Source organism: Pteropus medius, unplaced genomic scaffold (genome assembly GCF_902729225.1).
Source record: "Pteropus medius unplaced genomic scaffold, Ma_sr-lr_union100, whole genome shotgun sequence".
In the NCBI taxonomy this organism is placed as follows: domain Eukaryota; kingdom Metazoa; phylum Chordata; class Mammalia; order Chiroptera; family Pteropodidae; genus Pteropus; species Pteropus medius.
Window position 1 is genome coordinate 1,463,903 of NW_024354875.1, and position 21,576 is coordinate 1,485,478.

Here is a 21,576-nt window from a genome sequence, read left to right on the forward strand (position 1 = left end):
AAACTTAAAATGAGAGTTGAATTCACATGACTGACGTTGAGGAGAGAGTATCCATCGGTTTCGTTAACCCCGAGGATGCATTCGTGCCCAGCAGAGGCTGGCATGGCCAACCCGGTAACCCCACTTGTGGTAACAAGGGAGCATATTTCTAAGGAAAGAGCCTTCGGGGGCCCCTGTCTGCTATGGAAACAGTTATTTCTGAGGGGAGAGGATTGTCCCTAATGATGAGCATTTACAGGAAGGAGAAGTGGCCCCAGGCCTAGAAGGGCAGGTTGGCCCGGCTAAGCCCCAGGATTGGATCGGTCCAGCCCCGGGAGCCAGGAGCGGGGGCGGCGGGGGTCAGCCTCGGCTCTGACCCGCCCTCCGAGGTCTCTCATTTTGAGCATCCCGGCCCCGCCACCTCAGGAGAAGCCCTGACTCAGCCCACCAGCCCGTGGGCACTTCCGGCCCCAGAGCTCACCTTCGGCCACTCTGAGAGGGGAGGAGGCCCAGGTAGGCTAGGTGGGTCAGAGGTTGGGCTGGAGAAGACCAGAAGCCCGGCCCCTCCAGGCCCCCAACCCACCTGGCCCCCAGCCCCTGGCTCACCTTACCATCTTCTGTACCCTCTGTTCAGTAGAGACACCCAGGACTGGCCGCCCACCCCAGCAGGACTCCAAGTCCTTCGGGCTCAGCCTCACACCGCTCTGCTGCCCCCGGCACCCCCACCCTGCCCCCATCTCTGCTAACAGGGTGGCAGGACCGCTGAGATGCAGCTGGGGGATGGGCTTGGCACTTCACCCCTCCCCCGCCCCTTTCCCCACTGTGGCCTCTGCCTATCCTCGGTGGCAGTGGCGGGTCCAGGTGTTCCTGCGGCCTCTAGAACTCAGCAGGAATGCCTATTTCTGCGTGGTTTCCATCAGCAAGGCTCAAGTAAGGGAAGGGCCAGTGGGCTGGTTTCTCTGACCTCTCTACACGGTGAGGAAAAACATCCGCAGGGAGTAGGGGTGTAGGGGTGTGGCTTCAGGCCCGGGCCCTGGAATGTCACCCTCCCACCTCCGTACCCAGCTCCCCAAGGCCCCGCAGCTGAGGCCGGGCCCGCTCAGCCAGTGGCTTGCTTGGGGCTCATGCAGGAAAGACTGCCCTAGTCTGTAAAAAGGCGGGACGCGGAAGGCCACACCAGTCCCCACGGCACAGTTCCTCTGATTCGGGGACTCCGAGGGTGTCAGTCACATTGCGCGCGGTGCTAGCCCCGTGTTTTACTGCGGGAGAGCGGCTTCTCTGTCCTGAACGCTCTGCCTTCTGGGCACTGTGTGGCCAGGAGGAGTTGGTGGGGCAGCTGGGGTGCCCAGCGCTCAGGAGGCGAGTCTGAAGCCGGCCAGGTCCGAAACCGGCCAGGCCTCTCTCCCTGAGCGGGTTTCCTCGGATCTGAAAGGTCATGGGAAAGGCCCCTTCTAGATTCTAAAGACCTGAGTGATCCATCAAGGCCAGTCTGTGGCATTTGGTGCCGAGGAAGAAGAAACCTTTTCTGTTTTTAGGGAGCTGACCTCTGAGCCAAACCATTCTACTAACTTCGTCCTCCATCTTTCTCTCCTCCACCCTATCTGCTCCAAAGCGAATGGCTACGATAGGACGCTGTCCTCAAGTCATCCCGAGTCACACATCCCCTCAAACACGTTCGCCCAACAGTCCTCGAAACTAGTTCCTTGAACATGTGCATGAGTTTCCTCTCTTAGTCTGACAACTGATAACCCTCAGGGGGCAGGTCTCCTCCCTTGGGCTCTGAGGTTATCAGATGTGGTGGCCGCATTCCCCTGGGTATGTTGACACCTCACCTCTGGTCCCGGCAAAATACTACTGTGCTTCCTTGTCAGGGGCTGGGCCTCAGAGGAGCCTTCTCAGGACGCTCCCATCCCTGCCCGGTGGTCTCTCCACTGCCCGGGGCCCAGGGCACCTCCCTCGGCTGGCTGAGGGCCCTGCGGGGAGCAGGCGAGGCTCTCCCTGATGTCAGGCTGGCAACCGCTCTGCTGCCTCGGTGTCCACGGAGGCTGGGGAGAGGGAGAGAGAACTCGGTCGACTTCAGGACTGCAACCTCTGCGAAGATGCCCTTTACTGCGCTGGGCTGCAGAGCCAAGAAGAATGTGCACTGCAAGCCAGCCCGACAGGTCCCAGGGGCTTACAGACGGACGGGGACCCATTTCCCTGTGTGGCCTGAGAACGTGTAGGGGAGTCACTTGGTGTAGGGCACTTATAACCTGCGGGCACAGTGGGCATGCTCTGGCTGGAGCTCACGCCGCACAGGGAGGTACACGCAGCCTTGTCGCCTCTCCTGGCCCGCCTCTGCCTCTCGAGGAGTGTGTGTGCACGTGCGCGCGCGTGTGTAAGTCGTTTCCCTGGGCCACTGCTCGGCCCCCACGCACGAGCACGATGGCACTGAAAAGTTGTGTTTTTGAAATTCATATTCAACGGGGTGTCTTGGATTTTTATTTGCCACATCCGGCAACCCCAGAGGTGGGGTTCTCTTCATGCCGAGCTGCCCCAGGCGCCGTCAGGCCTGAATCCCTCAGTCCACCCACAGGGGCAGGAAGTGCCCAGTTCCTAACTAGCGGCGCTTGAGCTGATGCCACGGTCAGGGACCAGGCCACCGGGTCATCCTGGAGATCTTTGCAGGGAAGTGACCCGAGAAGTTCCAGATGACACTGCCCAGGAGCTCTGCCCGGGGCCTGGGGACGGGCCTACTTTGTATTTCAGGGGATGCGAATCCCTTCTTCCCTGCCCCCACTTGTCTTTCTGCAGCCAAAGGTGTCTCTGTCACGGTGACACAGTCTGGATTCTTTGCTGCTTCCTTAATCCAAGCTCTTCTCAGTTCTTTCACATACAAAATCTCTCTAGTACCTTCGCAACACGGCCTCTGCTTCATCTGAAAGACTCTTACCTGCAGGTTTCCTCAAACCTGTACCGAGGTACCCAGCTCTGGCTTCCAGACAATTCTCTTTCGACCTACACGAGGAATCTGTTTCTGGTATGAAACCCACTGGGTGGCTGTACTTAGAGTCCACACTGAGAACTGAGTCTGGAACTAGACTTTCAACCTTCTTTGATCTGTTCTTCAACAGCCAGCTTGTCTGTGCTCTCTGCTCAACGGGCTTATAGAATAAGGGCCAGGAGATAAAGCCTAGGTGTGCCAAATGATAACTGAGTGGAATTACGTTACATAAATCCCATTACAGTTCGTGGTGTTACAGGAATAGGCAGTCGTCCAGGATCAGGGCTTTCCTAGGTGGTGGGGGTTGGGGGATAGGTGGGAAGGCCTCTCCCCCACATCCCAGGCCCCCATGAGAGAGGAAGCGCTAAGCTGAGCTCTCCTGAGACGCCCTGAGGTCTTGGTTTAGTCATCAAAGAGTAGTCACCCTTCCTCCACTCTGTGCCACTCTGCAGACTTTCAGACATCTCGCCACAGAAAACCAGATCCATTGAAAGGAGCTGGGAGGAGGGCAGCCGTGTGTGCACCTGAGGCCTCCTGGGACAAACTCCTGTTTTTCCAATCTGTTAATTCATTTCAGACACAGCTGGGCATTTTAACTCCAAGGTCCACGGACGAGGCATGTGATTTTGATATCCAAGAGAGTCTTGATCGATGGGGAAATGAGAATAACTTTCCTCAGGCCAACGTCTTGCAAAATTCTAAGTCACATTCTTGGCTTTCCCCCCCGGGAACGATTTCCTTTTGGCACCGCGGGGCTGAGTCCTGTGCTTAAAAAGAATGTACTTTTCTGGTTCTGCTTTCAACTGACCAGACAGTTTGAAGATCCCACAGGTTTCCCATCCTGAGTTTTACCCTTAGTCTTGACTGAATGCACAGGTGTGGAGGTGGCCTCCTGAATAAACGTGCTGTGCGGGTCACGGTGCTGGCTTCCCACAGGGTCTCGAGGTGGGGCGCCGACCCCCAGCCCGAGTGAAGGCCAGGAAGCCAGACTCGGCAGCAAGCCCTGGGGGTGTGAGGGGACCCGTGGGGAGCACAGGGTGGGGTCAGGATGAAATGGGGGGCAAGGTGAGCAGGAGCATGGGAGTGGAGGAAAGGCCTGAGGAAGCAGCACCGCACGGGCAGAAGGGTCAAGAAAAGTCAGACCAGGCTCCTGCCCGGGAGAAGACAGTGAGGATCGGGATGGCCGCCCGGCCCGCCGCTGCCCTCCGCCTCTCCTTGCTCACGAGCCACGGCACTAATGTCGGCTGAGCCCAGACGCGGCCTCAGAACCAGTCTCCACACAGCATTCCAAGCACCCGGGCTGAGGCCCGTTTGCTGCCCATCCTCACGCAGAGGCTGCGTAAGAAGAGGGAGCCACGGCGGCGGAGCCAGCAGCCAGGGGAGCCGACGCTGGCCCAGGGCCATCGGTCCTGGGGTGGCTGAAAGAGGGTAGAAGGAAGAACAGAATCTACACCAGAAGTGGGATCGATGCTCATGAAGTGACCTAGACAAGCCGTTAACCCGGGGCCTTGGCTTCTCCACGGGGAGACCTTCTGTTAAGTAAAAGGATTTTAAGGGAGAACTAAGGGGCTGACCTGAGGCTGACGGCCGGCCTGGCAGGGCGCGGGGAGAGAGGGTATCTGCCTGGTCTCTAGCAGGTGGAGTGAGGGCGGGCTGGCGGTTAGTGTTCTGCAGAGGGCTGGGGAGGGAGGGGGTCGATGGGCAGCGGAGGTGTCTTGGGTCCCAGCCAGGCCTGAGCAGACAGGAGCAGGCAGGCGGACAGGACACAGGATATGGTCTCAGCGTTCAGAGCAGGCCAAGGGGGTGCACCAACAATACGATGTGGGAAGAGCAGCTGCTCTGGCCCAGGTCGCCCCCCTGCAGGGGCCGCTGAGCAGCTGCCACCACCCCCATGACAGGCACTGGGAACTGCTGGTGGCCGTCAGGCTGCGTCCCTGCTGGGTGCCCACTATCTACGTTTGAGGACCCAGAGTCCGGCAGGGCCTTGACCTCGTCGGGGCTAAAATCGCTCGTTCTTGAAAATAACGTCGACATCGCCAGCAAGAACATCGGCGGCTGCTCAGCCCTCTCTATCCATGACCCTTCGAAAGCCTCCACCTGGCAGATAAGAGCATGATAAATCTTCCCAAAAGACAGGCTCATCCTTAAAATCGGTGCAAGACAGAGGGCCGCCCTGGTGGTCATTTTGGTTAACCTAGGATGTCACGGAAGTTGCCCTAAATGCAACTCTTGGGAGGTCCAGGCCTACAGAACTTGAAACCATGTTTTAACTCAATGGCATTAGGTCAAACTGGCAAGAACCGAGAGACCACCTAAACCCTCCGCCTGGCAGCAGACAGCTTTCCATACGTTGAACCAATCACCTTTCGGTGAAGGAGTGTTAATGTCCAACAAGACACGTGCGAATAACAGATGATCGAAGTCGGCAGAACCCCTAAAACTGCTCCCCATCGAGTCACCCTCCCCCCGAGTCCCGAGCAGCCTGGCTTTCCTCCCGCTCTGTGACCGACAGGCCTGATGCTCCGAACCGGGTTTAGGTGCTTTTGGATCCAATTGTGAGCGGACGGTGAAGTTCTCAGATGTTTTTCATACTGCCATCTGACCTGCTCCTCTGTTATTTTTCCTATTTGAATGGAGATTAGAGTCTTATCTGGCCTGCTCATATCCTTTTAATTTCCTCTTGAAAATTAAAAAAAAAAAAGAAAACCACTTTGTACATTTCTGATGCGAGGCATACATATTTTTTCTGGCATCTGAAAAATACTTTCATCCCCCATCGGTCTCTCATGAAGTCAATGAGATGCTTCAAAATGCGTTTGGAAAAGACCCCCACAGTAGTTTCTGCTCCTCGTTGCACACCTGACAAGCGGCCGGCCCCCCTCAGCACCGAGGGCGGGGTACCGAACCGTGGTCACAGATCTAAACCGTTTTGAGATTCCTACTCTGAAATCTCACAGGAAACACGGCTTTTCCCAGTCAGAAATCTTGCCCAAAGAGCTTGCAGACGTGAGCAGTGGACTCGGAGCTCTGCGAGCAGGGGTCAGGTCTGGCCGCATCAGGGTCGCGGGGCAGTGGCCGAGCTCAGGGGTTTCCCCCCCGAGCAGGTGGGAGCCAGACCTTTCTGGGTTCGTAGCTGTGGCTGCCTCATTGGATTCTAGGCATCAGCAGACCAGGAGCTGCCCCGCACGCTGCTGCTGCTGCTCCTACAGGAACACGGGGCGCAAGGCTCAGAAGCGCCAGGCTCGCCCCGCTTGCAGCCTGAAAGGTGGGCGTGGGGCAGGGACGGGCCGCAGCTGTTTCCTGCACGTCGGGCTGTCTGGGGAGAAACGGGATGGTCTTCCAGGCTGGAAGGAAATGAAAAGCAGCAGTCAGTACAGATGGCCAGAGAAGTTTGACCGCTGACTACCTTGCGGCAAACCAAATACAGAAAGTGAAAGTACCTGAAATTCTTTTGTTAAACCAAGATCGGCAGATCTGAAACCTTTTAAGGGTATTTGCAGAAACTAGAAGTACCCTTACTTCTCTCTGTTAGCTCTTATAAATTTACAGTGACACGTGGCTTAGCATCTAAGACACAATTCCATCTCATGGCTCTGAGTGACATGGGAGCATGACATTGCAAGCAAACGAGTTAAGGCACCCATCTTCTGATTTTAACCCCAAGGATGGAGCAGATTAGCGAAGGGATGAATCCAGTCAGAGAAGACCTGGGGTGTGAAGCAGGAACAGGACTGGGGAGGAGCTCGTTTTCTACGATCCTGCCTAAATGGTGGACGCATTGCCTCACGTGGGCACCCGGCTCGGTGGAGACGCGGAGACGGCGGGTGGAGAGAGAGGTTCATGCATCCAGCAGACATGTACTGGGTGTCTCGTCGTGCCAGACCCCGGGTCGGGCGTGAGGGACGCGGGCTGGGCGAGCACATCCCAGAGAGGCAGGCAGGCTGCTTCCCTGGTCAGCCTTTACAAAAGATCCAGGAGGCTCTCCCGTCATGTGGACACCAGTTGCTTGCTCTAGCAAGGACTTGGTGGGGGACGCACCATGGCAAGCATATGGCACCCTTCCTGGGATTGGGACCTACGAAATGGTCGTTCTTGAATGTCAGTTCCAGTAGCAAAGACAAGCTGACACCTAACCGCCTGAAGGGGAAGGAAACGCTGCGTGTGCGTGTGTCTTTGTGTGGGTGTCTGTCTGTGGTGTGTCTCTCAGCCAGTCCTGAACTCTGACCTGGGGCTCGCCTGGGGCCCAAAGAGGTAAAATGTCCCCGCAGAGGTAACACCATGAGCAAGGTGAAGAAGCAAAACAAAATATTACTTATGCTGCATTGTTACAGCAAGATTTAAGGCGCCACAGAAAAATGCAGGCCGGAGGGTACAGGGTGTCCTGAGAAGCTTCCAGAACTGAGGTTGCAGGAAGGGGTCAACTGGAAGGACCCCAAGGGCAGGGTTTGATTGGATTTCATCCCTAAGGATAATAAGAGTCACAGAAATGACATACCATGACGTGGGGGAAGGATCACTCTGGCTACAGCCGTGGAGGGTGGACCGTGGCAGGGAGACGTAGGAGGCTCTCCCGGGCCGGGCTCGGAGAGGCGGACAGAAGGGCAAGGTAGGAGAGCAGGTGGGGAGGACCGGGCTCGGCGGTCCACGGGGTGGGATTCTGGCTCGCGAGTTTGGGGTAAACGCCATTCCCTGAAGCAGGGGCTCAGAGGACAGTGGCGGTCATCTAGGAAGCTCTGGACTAGGGGTGCTGTGGAGACACATCCAGTGCTTGCGGGGCAAGTCTGGGCTGTAGCTAGAGACGTGGGTGTCAGCAGTGTGTAATGGAGCCCAGAGAACAAGCAGGCTAGGACGGGACCTTAAACAGGGCCCGCAGAACACGGCACCAGGAGGGAGAGGGGTGAGTCGAGAGACCGGCCCACTGTGGCAGCGGACGTGGAGGTGGGACAGCCACCAGCAGGGTGAGCGAAGTGGCAGCCGAGAGAGATGCTGAGATGCTAGAAGTAGCCAGGGAAGCAGCCGGAGCGGGCCGAAGGCGAGGGAGGTGGGGAGTCACGGGAGCCCAGGCCCCCCGGAAAGAAGAGGCGTGAAGCGACAGGGAGGGAGGAGGGAGGAGGGAGGAGCGGGGGTCCGGAGTCCACGGAGGGGTGAGGAGGAGAGGCTCGGACGGGAGGACAGGTCGGCAACGGGAGGGGAGGCACACATCCGGTGTGGGGGTGAGGGGGGTCCTGCTGCATGGGGGCCACAGTTTTACTTTTCAACTTTTCTTTCTTGACTATAAAACCAGTGTTTATCATGAAAAGTTAGAAAAGTACATAGAACATAGACTGTCCTGCCCTCCAGTACCTAGACACACCAGTATTAACATTTGGTATCTTTTTAAAAAATGAATATACTAAATACACACACACACACACACACGCACAACTTGGGATCCTTGTAAGTGGCCAGCAGGCTAGGTCCACACTAATTTATAATTTGCTTTTCACTTAGCGACACATCGTGAGGCTCTTTCTATACACTCGATATTTTCCTAAAACTTCATTTTCAATACTGTTTTATGTGGATATATATTTAGGTAATCAGCCTCCTACTTTGGGAATTTCTCATTTTACAAATAACGTGGTAATAAATACCTTTGCCTATATATCTGTGAAATTCTGATTTCTTCTCAGTAGAAAATCCTAGAAGTGAGATTTCTGACTCCAAAAGCACTAGTGTCTTGAATGTGCGTAGTGCATATTGTCAGGGTGTCCCCAAGATCACTGAGGTTCTCGATTTATTGACAGTCCTGGCAACACTGGGTTCCAGGAGGAGGGTGGTGGTGCACCGAGTCATGTGGACTCCTTAAAGAGGCTGACCTAACAACCCTGGAAGTTCACTTTCTGCCACCCTGGACTCCACCATCAGCCACTTACTGCATCGCACCCACTGTCGCCCTCCCCCACTGGGCGCTCGCCCTGTGTGCTTGAGGGCAGGAGTCCCATCTCGACAATTTCTGCACCCCTCGTGATCAGCACACCACGTGGCACACAGCGACATACACGCTTTTGGACTGGAGGGAGATGGTACGAGGTAAATGCCTCGTCAGAGTGGGAAGGTCCCTTGTTACAGGTAGATGAGGGACCATTTCCACAAATTAGGGGTCAGCCACACGTGTTCCCCAGTCATGAAAAAACGTCTTCTTCTACAAAGTAGAACATCTGACTAAAGAACTAACCGTGGCCACTGGTTAGATCTTATATTTATTAGATTCCCTTTATCCTGCTCTCTGATTAAGATATCCTTATGTCGTTGCCCCTCTGTGCAGCCAGTGTTTTAAAATTTTTAAATATTTTTTTAAATGATGACTTGGTATCTTCTTTTTCGTGCCAAACAAGATGAATTTTATCGGTTCCTGTTACTACTTCCATTAAAAAATATATTGTTTATAAACTGGATTTACTAGTAGTTGACAGTTGGCTATAGTCTGGATCAAAAAAACCTTCACAAAATCCCTTGGATATAAGTGACATTTTGGGGACAATTTGTGAATATTAATATACTACATATTATTAAATTGTTAACTTTCTTAGGTGTGCTAATGTGGTTAAATACAGGATGTTCTTATTCTTAGATGTATGCTGAAAATCTGCAATCTGTTTTCAAACAGTTCAGCAAAAGAATTATCAACATGTGGGTAAATTACATACGAGGCACATAGGAAGCGAGAGCGTGAGCGAGAGTGCAAGCGTGTGTGCGAGTGAGCGAGCGTGCAAGCGTGTGTGCGAGTGAGCGAGCGAGCAAGCGTGTGTGCGAGTGAGCGAGTGTGCAAGCGTGAGCATGAGTGTGCAAGCGTGCAAAGGCGGCAAAATGTTAACAGTTGGAAGCTCTTCATTGTAATATTCTTTTGACTTTTCTGTAGGTTGAAAAATGCCGGTTGTAGGTTTAAGAGAAAAAGGCATGACATTAGTTTGTACATTAGGAATTAAAAATAAAAACCTTGAAATATGAAGTATATGATGACTAGTTTTGAAATCAAATCAAACATCTCGGAGCTCTGACCCAGGGCATGGACCTTGAAAAGGTGGGTGACAGAACTCAGCAAGATCTGGGTGCTGGGGGCTGCCACGTCCCCGGCATCTGCGCAGGGAGCTCCCCGGGCAGGCGCTTCTGTGATTTGTTTGCTGCTGTATCCCCTGCACCTGGCCGTTCATTGCACATCACCGTAGAGTAAAACTGGAAACAACCAAACTGCCCAGCTACGGGGGATAACTAAGTAAAATACAGCATAATAATTTGAACTAGTTTATGGCCCACGTGTGTTCAATGAAGCAGCGTAGGTTTGTCGCCCGTCCTCTCTCACCCCCGTTCTCATCTGCTTCTCTCCAGCGTCCTCTCTAGACAGGGGAAGAGGCCGCTCAGACCATGAAGAGGCTGCTGTCCTGCCCACGCTGCCTGCCCAGCCTCCAGGTCCCCAGGGAGGCCAGAGGAGCCGACTAAAGTTATATTTATGTAAACGGGGCAAAAGGCTACGAAGAATGAATAAGGCTTGGCAACTAAAAATGCTTACAGTTGTTTTAAAAATTCATCTAAACTAAGTTGATTTGATGTCTTCACCTGTGAGACTCCATCCCAACAAAGAGCCTGCTGCTCCGGGAGACGCTGCAGAAAAGAGAAAATGAGAGTCCTTTCTGGGTAGACCCACCATCCCTTCTGGTCCTTTCTTTTGAAATTACGTTGGCCGGCACTTGGCTTCTCCTGGAGAAACGGCCCTGGAGAGCCTGAAATGCAACCACTTACTTCACGTTTTTGGAAGAAGAAACCTGGGGAGCAAGTGGGAGACCCAACCTACCTTCAAAAATCCCCTAAAGATAAAACAATAAAACGATAAATGCCTTTCAATATGAACACTTTATTTTGAAAATTTAAATACATACACCTTAACTGCAGTTAATTAAGCTTAAGAAAATAAATCCCAGGCTCCTTTAGCCCGAACTTACACTGGGTACCCATTCCTGTGGCCGCCAGGGGTGACAGGCCGGCGCAGGGGCTCGGCGCCACTCCACTGCACGCTGCCCGGCCCCTTCCGCCTCGTCTTGCCCGTGTTGGTCATGATCTGGTGGCAGGAAAGAGGAAACGAGATGCAGAAGTCATCTCCCAGAGAGCTGACCGCATTTAAAAAATGAATCTATGGAGTAAGAGCCTTTGCTAATAAATGTGGAAGGATCAGGATGTGGATGATTCAGTTACACAGAATTTTTGAGGGAAATCCCTTTAGGTTCTCATATTATACACTTAGCATTATAAATTCAAAAAAGAAATCAAACCGTGGGAAAAAGAGACGAGAATAGTTCAATACAGTAACATCACATCTCCAGAGAGGACCAGCTTTTGAAAGTGAGATGGGGAAAAGACAAACAGATTTGGTTTCGTGAATGATTAACATTTCCATGTACATAGTGAATTAAAGATAAGCCAAATCAACAGGTAAACAACAGAGAAGAAATATTCGCAGCAAATTTAACAGATCGGAGGTTAACATTTTTATTACATAAGGTGTTCTTATAACTCAATAAGTAAAACACTAAATAGATAATTGAGCCAAGAATTCAAACAGTCAAGTCACAAAATAAAAAGTATTACCAGGAAATAGAAAAAATTATCAACCTTATAAGTGAGGGATAGAGTGAATAAATAAAATGGAGCACTAGCAACAGCCTTTCAAGTCTGTTGCTAGTGCTCCATTTTATTTATTTATAGCCAAGCTGCTAAATCACTAAAATTAAGAAGGCTGAGGCCTGAGGAAAAGATTCTATTCTTGTTTTAACTAGCCTGGGAACTTAAACGTTTCAACTTCCCAGTCCTGCGGCAATGCCTGGATCCAAATCAGACCTCCAGATAACCCCAATTACCCTCTGAAGGACTGAGGGAGAATGTTCATGTAGCCAGACCACCCGACATTCAGTATCCAGACCACCGGTCATTCAGAGGATTACATCTCGGACCAATCCCGAGGCTAACAATGCAGGACTGAGTCTTCTCAAGAATGTACTTTTTCTGGCGAAAACCCTCAGTGTTACTTTCTTCTTTGGAACACTCTGCGTATTGCCTAGTTGTGTTTCTGGTTTGCAAACCCTAAGACCCTTGAGAAAATCGTTCTCATTTATTTCTAGCCAAAGACTGCTGACTCTTTTTGAGTTCGCTCAACACAGGTAATTAGAAACTACAATTTTACCAAAAAGGAATCATTCTTCAATTATTAAATAAGTGACAGTTAAAGAAATTATCTCATCCACTGCTGGCTGTGGTTCAAAACATGAGTGGCATGCAAATTTCAGGTAGCTCTTTTGGAAAGTAATTGGCATTTTATATCAAGTGGCAAAAATGTTCATATCCTTGGGTGTCAATCCTAGTGAAAGAATCCAAAATATGAAAAATGTTAAATAAAGTTGCTTGTTACAAAATTATAGAGTCAAAGTAGAACAACCTAACTGTCTAGTAATAGGGGGATAATGAAGTAACACATAGCATATTCATCTGAAATATTATAGAGCCATTTACGATGATAAAGACTAGTTTCAAAAAAAAAATGTTTACTTAAAACATTAAATATAAATCAGGTGATAATCCTAAACATAAATGATGCTTTCGATTATGCTAAAAGGACACAAAAAGAGTGGGAAGATCTAGTGAGACACTAAAATGGTTACGGTAGCTACAGAGGGTAATAGAACCAAGAATGACTGGCTCTGGGTGCTTCTGAGGGCTGGAGAAGGAAGAAAGGCCCAGTTTCCTGCGGGAAAGATCAGAGGCCTGGCCTGTGCTGACGGGAGTGGGCGGGCTGGGCCCAACCTGCACGGCTTAGCGGGGTGGGAGTGTGAAGGGAAGAAGACAGGAGGTGACAGAAGGTGGGAGGGAGGGCTCTACCCTCTTGGAGGAAATGGGGCATGAGCTTTCCACGCGAGAACACAGGGCCATCTCCATTCACATACATAGTTCGTGGTATTTGCAAAAGACGCTGTCCAAACTGCAATCGTTGCATAGTGCTGTCTGCTTCTCCTTTGCCTTCCCTTCTGGCTCATGGTCCCCTCTAGCACGTAGGGCCAAATCTACACGTCCACCCTCATCTCCAGAGCAGGCCCTTAAGTCCAATTTTCAGTGCCACTTGAGGGCCGCTGGTGCCTTCTGCTCCCCCTCCTTGCACCCGCCAGAACACTTGGGTCTTTTCACAGAGGGCCGAGGAGGCTGAGTCTTAAGCTACTAAAAAAAGGGAGAAAGTGCATATGTGGGTTCTTTCAAGTCTGTTGCTAGCGCTCTGCCTCCTCGTCCCCACTTGTCCACTGTCCTTCCGAGTGCAACGTCCCCGCCCCCCCTGCCCCCTTCTTGGAGAAAAACGTTATCACTTGTATTTGAGTGTTCCAGCCTTCAGGAAACCCCAGTCAGCCACACCATTTCCTTAAAACTGCACAGGCTTAGGAAATAACTTAATGTGGGAGGTATGTGTCCCCTTCAATGGGTGAAGAAACTGAGTCTGGCCCATGATCCAGAATCATGTGGTCTGTTATCAGATGCCTGGGGAAAGGTCCTTGGTGAAGAGGGGTAAATGCGCAGGGCTCTGCGCGTGGCCCGTGGCAGGTGGCCCGTGGCAGGTGGCCCGTGGCAGGCCCAGCGTCTCAGAGCAGCCACTTTCCAGAGGGCGTTTCCTGTCCACCTTACAACCTGCTGCCCTCACAGGGTGAGCCACGGTGTGGCCCATGGGGTCTCTGGGGCCTCAGTTGCAAAAGAGCTTTTCTAGGCTGGAAAGTTCTTAAACAGTATCTGGTCCGACGACTTGCTGTCTAAACTGAGTTCCGTAGAAATGCTTCAGGAGAAAGAAGAGAAAGGGTCCCTGGCATCCACCTTACTCATCCAGAGACTCGGCTCTTATCTCTGTTACAGATGGAGATTTTGTTTGAAAGAAGGTTCTGCTACTAAAAAAATGCAGCATATTTAACTGCAATTTAAAAAATGCAGCACGTGATTTAGCTGAATGTAATCTATTTGGTAGTAAAAGATGGTCAACACATGTCAATTTAGGTAAAAAATGTTTCCCATTTCCTAGTTTCTTAGTATTAGTAAATCACTGAAAGAAATTATGACGTTGTAACAGTATGAATATTACAGCAGTGTCTGGTTATTCAGCTTTCAGGTTATTCGTATTATTATTATTATTGACAACTATATGACGACATGTATTGTGTGCTTTTTGAACTTTAGGCGGGACTTTTTTTACACTGCTGGCTGTCTACCCAATATATTCACTCTCTTTCTTGACCAATAATACTCTCATTTTGTTGGCACGAAATGTGTCTACTTTAAAATACTCACTTTCCCAGACACCCTTGCAGCTAGGAGCCATGTTCTGACCAGTAAAAAGTCAGCGAGGGTCCTGAGATGGAGCTCTGGGAAAAGCACTGTGGAGGACACGGCGCTGGCTGGCCTGCATCTTTGCTCTCCTCCCGACTTCATCATGAATTTGTGCCGGGAGCTGCAGCCTTCATCTCATGATCATGAGGCTCATGTGAATGAAGGGTGGACGCACGAAGGCAGAACCACCTCGGGGCTCATGAAACTAAAGCTTCGAGGCCCAGAAGGGGCCCTGGCGATGTGTTCACGTGGTTATGTAGAGAGGAGGCTATTTGAAGTGTAATCACCTAATGCTGCTGTTTCTTCCTACTTCCCTTCTGCGGCTTCTTTCTACGTTACCAAAAACTAAATGGGAGGCTGAAAGGAAATTTCTAATCTGTCAATAAGAAGAAAATCTGATCAAATACGTTACAGGAAGGACTGACTTCTTTTCTTTTCTGTCTGCATAGAAAAACTACAAACTCATCATATATGTAAAGGCCATCGAAGGACAAAAAAATATGTGAAAAAAATCTACAAAGTGTACTGAGCGGCTAGTTTACAAAACCATTATTTTCTGTTTGTGGTATCTGCCAGTTATTAAAATTTGAATTTGACTGTGTTTTGTTTTCTCGGTCTCATTCACTTTTATACCTAACTTTGCATTCCTTTATTTTAAAGAATGCCTCCCAAACCCCATAAACTGGAGGTCCCACAAAACCCAGATTTCCCTTCCTTACTGATAAGGCAGGATCCCCTGCCGTTTGCTTCCTCTTCTACGAAATGCAATAGTCACAGCATTTACCCACAGTTTGTGGGAAGGATTCGGTTAAATGGACTCAGACATGTGAAGAAGCCAGCACAGGGCTTGTCCGTGACAAGTGCGGAACTCAAGTCATGCCTTTTGCCACTGTTAAAGGTACCCGAAAATAAATGTAAGCTTTAAAACAAAAAACCGAGATTAAAACAAAAAACTAGGATTAAATATCTACACCCTTTTGACTAACGCGATGAAGAAACTTCAGTCAGGGCGTTCTTTTTAGGAAGAATTAAACGATTATTCAGCACAGTATGGATGATATTTAAACATTCAGAAACGACCAAGCAAGGAGAACATATCAAGATCGCCCGTCTTGATCTGCTGATGACCAGAGGCTGAAGAAGCATGGCATGCCGCTTGGCACCGGAATTATGAGGAAGCAGTGCATTTGACCTAAGTGTTGACACGCTCATGCGCGCTGAGAAGTGACTTGTTCTCTCGTCCCAAGCTTCCTGAGGTCCCTCCGGTCCTCGGCATTTTCATGGCCTGGCTCTGCAGTGTGGCTTTGCTGCAAATGCCCAGTGGGCGCAAGCTCCGGGGTCCGGGAATCCTGGGGCTGGCCTCCTCCCATCCCTGAGCACCCCGAGCACCCTGGAGGGGCCTCCCCCGCCCCACTGAGGACCTCCGCTCTCACCCCGAGCTAGCAGTTTTTCGATCATGGGTGTACACAGTAACCGACCCCTGGGATTATGTGAAGGAGGTCTGGGGCAGGGCCTAGACTCTTTGTAACCCGCATTTGGTGGTCTGGGACTCTGGGAAACCCTGGGCCAGCTCCGATGTCACAGGACAACGCCTGCCGACCCTCTGATCACTCCGTGCTTATTCACATCCCTCGCCAACAGCATTTTATCTGCTGTCTTCTTGTGTGAACTCCTTGAAGGTAGCAGCCACATCTTCAACTTTTTCAGCATCCTGCTGTGTCTTAGGCAGATAACATCCATTCAAAAAAAACTTGACTTAAATTTTCTGATACAGTGTTTCAAAAAGTCAACATCTTTGGACTGATCTTGAAGAATCTACAATCTGCCTAGTATAATGCATTAGAATGGGAGGCATGAGTCATGATCTGGGGCACATATTCTCCAGTGAAATGTCTTCTATTTCTGGCAGGTTCCACCATTTGGCACAAGCAATCACGAAGATGTGAGCTTACAGCCCCTGCATGCGCCACTGGAGCCAAAGGCATCCTCTCCTGCCGACTGGCAGCTCCCTCCTGGCTCACCCTTCCGTCTCCTGCAGGTGGGCGGTAACCAGTGGCTCGCAGAATTCTGATTTTGACCCCATCACAGACGTGTGGCCCCGCAGGCCTCTCGGATGCTTGAACATCCTCCCTTCTGCTTTCCGTGGCGCTGAGCCCTCTTCTCCTCAAGCCTCTCCGGCTGTTCATCTTCTGTCCTTGGGGACCCCTCTTCTTTCTCCCTCTCCCGACATGCTAGTTCCGCCCTCTGTGCTCAGCCCCCCACTCTCTCCTTCGCCCTCTGCTTCAGTGGGCAACGTCATCTGCTCTGATGGTTTCGGACATCACCCACGCGCTGATGACCCCCAAATCCACCGCAGTCTCCCTTCTAATGGATAAGGCACACGGAGATTCAGAAGCTGGGGAGGTGATGCCTGGGGAGGTGATGCCTGGGAAGGCTGGGCAGACCAGGTATTATGAAGGTCCCTGGCGTGTGCCTTTTAGTATATTCTAATCCCTCTTCTGTTCACCAGCAGGCCTATTTGTAACAGGTGGCTAAGGCCACCATACATTTCAGGTCTACTGGAAGCAAACTGGCTGATACGGGACTTCTCATAAACAAAGTATCATAACAGACACACCGAACCCTACGTGTTATTGCAAATAACCATCAACGGTCCAGCTCCGCGTTGCATTCCAGGCCCCACCCGCTTCACGCGGTACTCACTCCCAGGTACTCCGTGGTCAGAAGCTTCTCTCCCGAGAGTTCTCCGAGCTGGGGCTGAATCAGTTCGTCCTTGTCCAGGTCAGCTTCCATAGTGTCGTGGTCCTCCTGTTTCAAAGGAGACATGAGGTGAAAGCTCTGGACCCCCTGCCACGAGTTCCCGGAGGGGAGGGTCCCCCTGGCGGGCACCTGCCACTAAACGAGAAGGCCTTAGCCCAACCTCGGCAACTCCTGGGTCCGCGTTTCAAAAGTCTGCCCCCTGCTTATGACCTCTCCGCGAAGACAGCAGGGAGCACGGCAGCCCACCTCCTGGGGAGCCGGGAGCCTGGCGGACACGTCCACGGCACAGACAGGAGGAGGTTCAGCAGCACGCAGCGGTCCAGCCCACCCCAAGTCTCAGGATTTCTCCTTCGCTGTGTTCAAGGCACCACGTGACCAACCGAATAGCGCCTTCTTATGCACAGGCCTTACAGGGGACACAAAACTCTAGGATAGGCTTGCTTTTCTCAAGTAGTTTACAGTCAATAAGTAAGAAGACTCAGCAAAAAGAGAAGAGTTGTTTGGCTTTGGAGGATCTGGGTGGACATGTTTTCCCTATGCTTCCCATTAAGTACAACCCAAAACACTGGACGTGATTGATGTACAGAATAAACATAAAAGACCCCGAAAGGTGCAGAGAAGGAGGCGACCGTCAGTGTACACTGGGACACAGCAATGAAAGGTGGTGAGTTCCCTGGGTTTTCTTGTTGCCTTACAGATTCTGGGCTTACAGCTGAAGAGGCCAGCAACCCAGAAACATGAGTGGTAAAGACCAAAAAAGTTCCCCAGAAGTCTGTTCCCTCAGGGAGCCAAAGGGCTGGGGAAGGAGGTATCTAGAATGACAGAAATTTTAGAAAATAACCAAACACCATAGAAATCATTGTTGCTTCACCCCCAACGCCACCAGTGAGGGGCTCAGGGAGCCTAGATGTCTACCCTCGCCAGGTTATAACGAGGCACCCCAACGCACTCAGCCGGGGCGGTGTCAGAGGACGATTAGGGAGGAGGAATTTCATCCTTGCTGGGAAGTGATGAGGCCCCCCACCCCAAGGTGAGAATGGAGACCACGCAGAGAGCAGGGACTGCCACCCCCACTTGGCAGGAACAAGATGTCTGTCCTCCTCTCCATGACGGGACAGTGTCACAAGAGGCCTCTGGGGATTCAAGACTTTTATTACTGCTTACCGTGATCCCGTGGTGTCGGGGAGGCCAGGTGGGTAGCAGCAACGAGACATTCCTACCCCTTCTGGGCAGGGAGGTATTAGTGGGGGCCCAGTAGGGACCCTGAACTCCCACCCCTGCCCTGAAGAAACAGGAGTCTCCTCCCTCCTCCCACTGCAGCTGGGTGTTAACAGAGGACAGGGTGGAATCTGGATCCCGCCCCACCTGGCTGCAATGAGGAGGGGCCCTGATCCCCCGCCAGAGCAGTGGCAGAACAAGCATCTAAAACCAGGTTTAACTAAGATTGAAAGTCTCCTAACAATACCCAAAATATCGGGGGGCCGGGGAGCTCTAAAATTTAATGAAAAGACTCAAGATAACAGAGGCCAAGATAACAGAGATGTTATCTGACTGACTGATTTTAAAGCAGCCATTATGAAAATGCTTCAATGAGCAATTACAAAGAAATTAAATTTAGACAAATTAAAAATAGAAAGTTTTAAGAACACAGAAAAAGAACAAAAAAAATCCCAAAACATGCAAATGGAAGGAAGTAATAAAGAGCAGAAATCAATGAAAAGGAAAACAACACAATAGAGACAGAAAATTGTCAAGCCTCTAGCAAGACTGACAAAAGAAACAACAAAAAAAACAAAGACATAATGACTAATATTGGGAATGAAACAGGAAATATCACTGTAGATCCTGTAGACATCAAAAGGGTAATAAGGAGTTGCTACAATTTTACACATATAAATTTGACAATTAGATAAAAACACATATTATTACATGCCTCTGAATATGAAATAGATAATTTGAGCAGTCCTATAACTATTAAGGAAATTAAATTCTTAATTTTGATATTCACTAAAAAGAAATCTCCAGGCTCATATGGTTTTACTGGAGAATTCTACTAAACTTTTATAAAAGTGACACCAATTCTATACAATGTCTTCAACAAAACAGAAGAGGAAAGATTATTTTTTAATTCATTTTATGAAGCTGGTATTACCCTGGTACCACAAACCAGGCACGGATAGTACCATAAAAAGAAAAATGTCTTTCATGAAGAAAGATGCAAAAATCCTTAACAATCAAAAGAAAAATTTAAAAGAAAAGAGAAAAAAAATCCTTAACAAAATATTAGCAAATAGAATAGAGCAATGGATCAGTATGTTGAAAGAATTATATACCATGACCATGTGTGGTTTGTTCTAGTGATGTAAATCTGATTAAATATTTAAAATTTAATCTTTATAACCCACAAGATTAACAGGTTTATGAAGAAAAGAATCACATGAGCATATTGATAAATGTAGAAAATACATGGAAAAATTCAACATTCATGACAAAAGCTCTCAAAAAATTAGGAATAGAGTGGCACTTAATAACACCTACAGAAAACTATAGCTCACATCCTTGATGGTGAAAGACTGGATGATTCCCCTGCGACCAGAAACAAGGCGAGGATTTCTACTCTCACCATTCTTTTTTCAACATAGTGCTAGAAGTTCTAGCCAGAGCGATAAGACAAAAAAGGGAAATAAAAAGAGCTGATAACTGAGTCGGCCAGGTCACAGGACACAAGGTAAACATACAAAAATCAATTTCTATATGCTAGCAATGAACTTAAATTAAGACACTGAAATTAAAAATACGGTATCACTTACAATTGCTCACAAAAATAAAAACAGAAATACTTAGGTATAAATCTAATAAAACGTGTATAGAATTTGTATGCTGATTATTACAAAACGCTAATAAAAGAAATCAAAGAGGAAATAAATGTATGGAAAGACACACCTTGTTCATGAATCGGAAGACTTAACATAGTTAAGATATCGATTCTCCCCAAATTGATATATCGGTTTAATATAATGTCTATCAAAATCCCAGCAAGATTTTTCAGTAGATATATACAAAATTGTTCGAAAATTTATATGGAAAAGGCAAAGAAACTAGAATAGCTAAGACGATTCTGAAAAAAAAAAAGAATAAGATGGGAGAAATCACTCCACCTGATTTCAAGACTTCATATAGGCAGACAGACATATAATCGGTAGAACATAATAGAGAACCTCAGAACAGACCCACACAAATCGATTTTTGACAAAGCAATTCAATGGAGAAAGGGCCACCTTTCCAACGAACGGGGCGAGGGCAACTGGACATACGTTGGAGGGCGGGGGAAACGAACCTCTATCTAATTCTCACGTCTTATACTCAAAATAAATCATGGACTTAAATGTAAAGTTATCACATTGTTAGAAATCGTAGGAGAAAATCTTCAGGATCCGTGGGGAGGCAAAGGGTTCTTGATTCTTGACACCAAAAGCGCAATCCGTAAAAGGAAAAATTCGATAAATTGGATTTGGTGAAACTTAAAAAAACTTTTGCTCTGCGAAAGGCCCTGTTAAGAGGATGAAAATTAAAGTTATAGACGGGGAGGAAATATTTGGAAACCACACATCTGACAAAGGACTAGTACCTAATTATATAAAAAATACGAAGAACTCTCCAAACTCAACGGTAAACAACCCAAACACTATAATTAGCAAGTGGGCTAAGATACGAAGAGGCATTTCATGAAAGACGATATATGGATGGCAAATAAGCACACGAAAATGTTTAACATCATTAGCCTTTAGGGAAATGCAGACTAAAACCACAGCGAGGTATGACTCCACACGTACCAGAGTGGCTCAAACGAAAAATAGTGACAACACCAAATGCTGGTGAGGATGCAGAGAAACTGGATTACTAACACGTTGCTAGTGGGAACACAAAACTGGCACCACCACTCAGGAAAACAGTTTCTTAAGAAAGCGAAACATGTACCTACTATACAACCCAGCAATTACACTATTGGGTGTTTATCTCAGGGGAATGGAGACTCGTCACACAAACATCTGTACACGAATGTTTACAGCAGCTTTATTCACAATATCCAAAAACTGGTAGCAACTGATGTCCTTTCACAGGAGAATGGTTAAACAAACCGGTCCAGCCACACCACGAACTACCGATATACACAGTCTCCAGTGAATTATGTTGTGTCAAAAAAGCCAGTCCTCAGCGGTTATGGACTACGCGATTCCATTTATGTAGCGTTCTTGAAACGACAAACTGTGGACACGGAGAACAGATCAGTAGTTGCCAGGGGTTAAGGAGGAAATGGGGTTGGGAGGAAAGTGGGTACGGCTATAAAAGGGATCCCCGGGGTAATGGAAGTCTTCTGGATCTTGAATGGATCCGTGCTGACCTCCTGGCTACGGTATTATACTACAGTTTTGCAAGACGATACCATCGGATGGAACTGAGTAATGGGT

The 21,576-nt window shown here is 49.3% G+C and overlaps 1 protein-coding gene across 5 annotated transcripts in view; it reads right to left on the reverse strand.

Annotated features, from left to right (window-relative positions):
- Positions 1–2,437: 2,437 nt before the first annotated feature.
- LOC120596959 (lisH domain-containing protein ARMC9) overlaps positions 2,438–21,576 on the reverse strand; it is a 110,359-nt gene continuing 91,220 nt past the window's right edge. For 2 of the 5 annotated variants that reach the window (XM_039855531.1, XM_039855529.1), the window contains 4 exons: positions 17,051–17,155; positions 10,942–11,057; positions 10,559–10,603; positions 2,438–6,306 (listed from right to left, as the gene is read on the reverse strand). In XM_039855531.1, coding sequence (XP_039711465.1) covers positions 6,117–6,306; positions 10,559–10,603; positions 10,942–11,057; positions 17,051–17,155 — 456 coding nt within the window. In that variant the 3' untranslated portion in view covers positions 2,438–6,116. Of the gene's footprint in view, positions 6,307–10,558; positions 10,604–10,833; positions 11,058–17,050; positions 17,156–21,576 lie in introns of those variants that run through there. The other 3 variants (XM_039855530.1, XM_039855533.1, XM_039855535.1) reach the window with 3 other exon arrangements.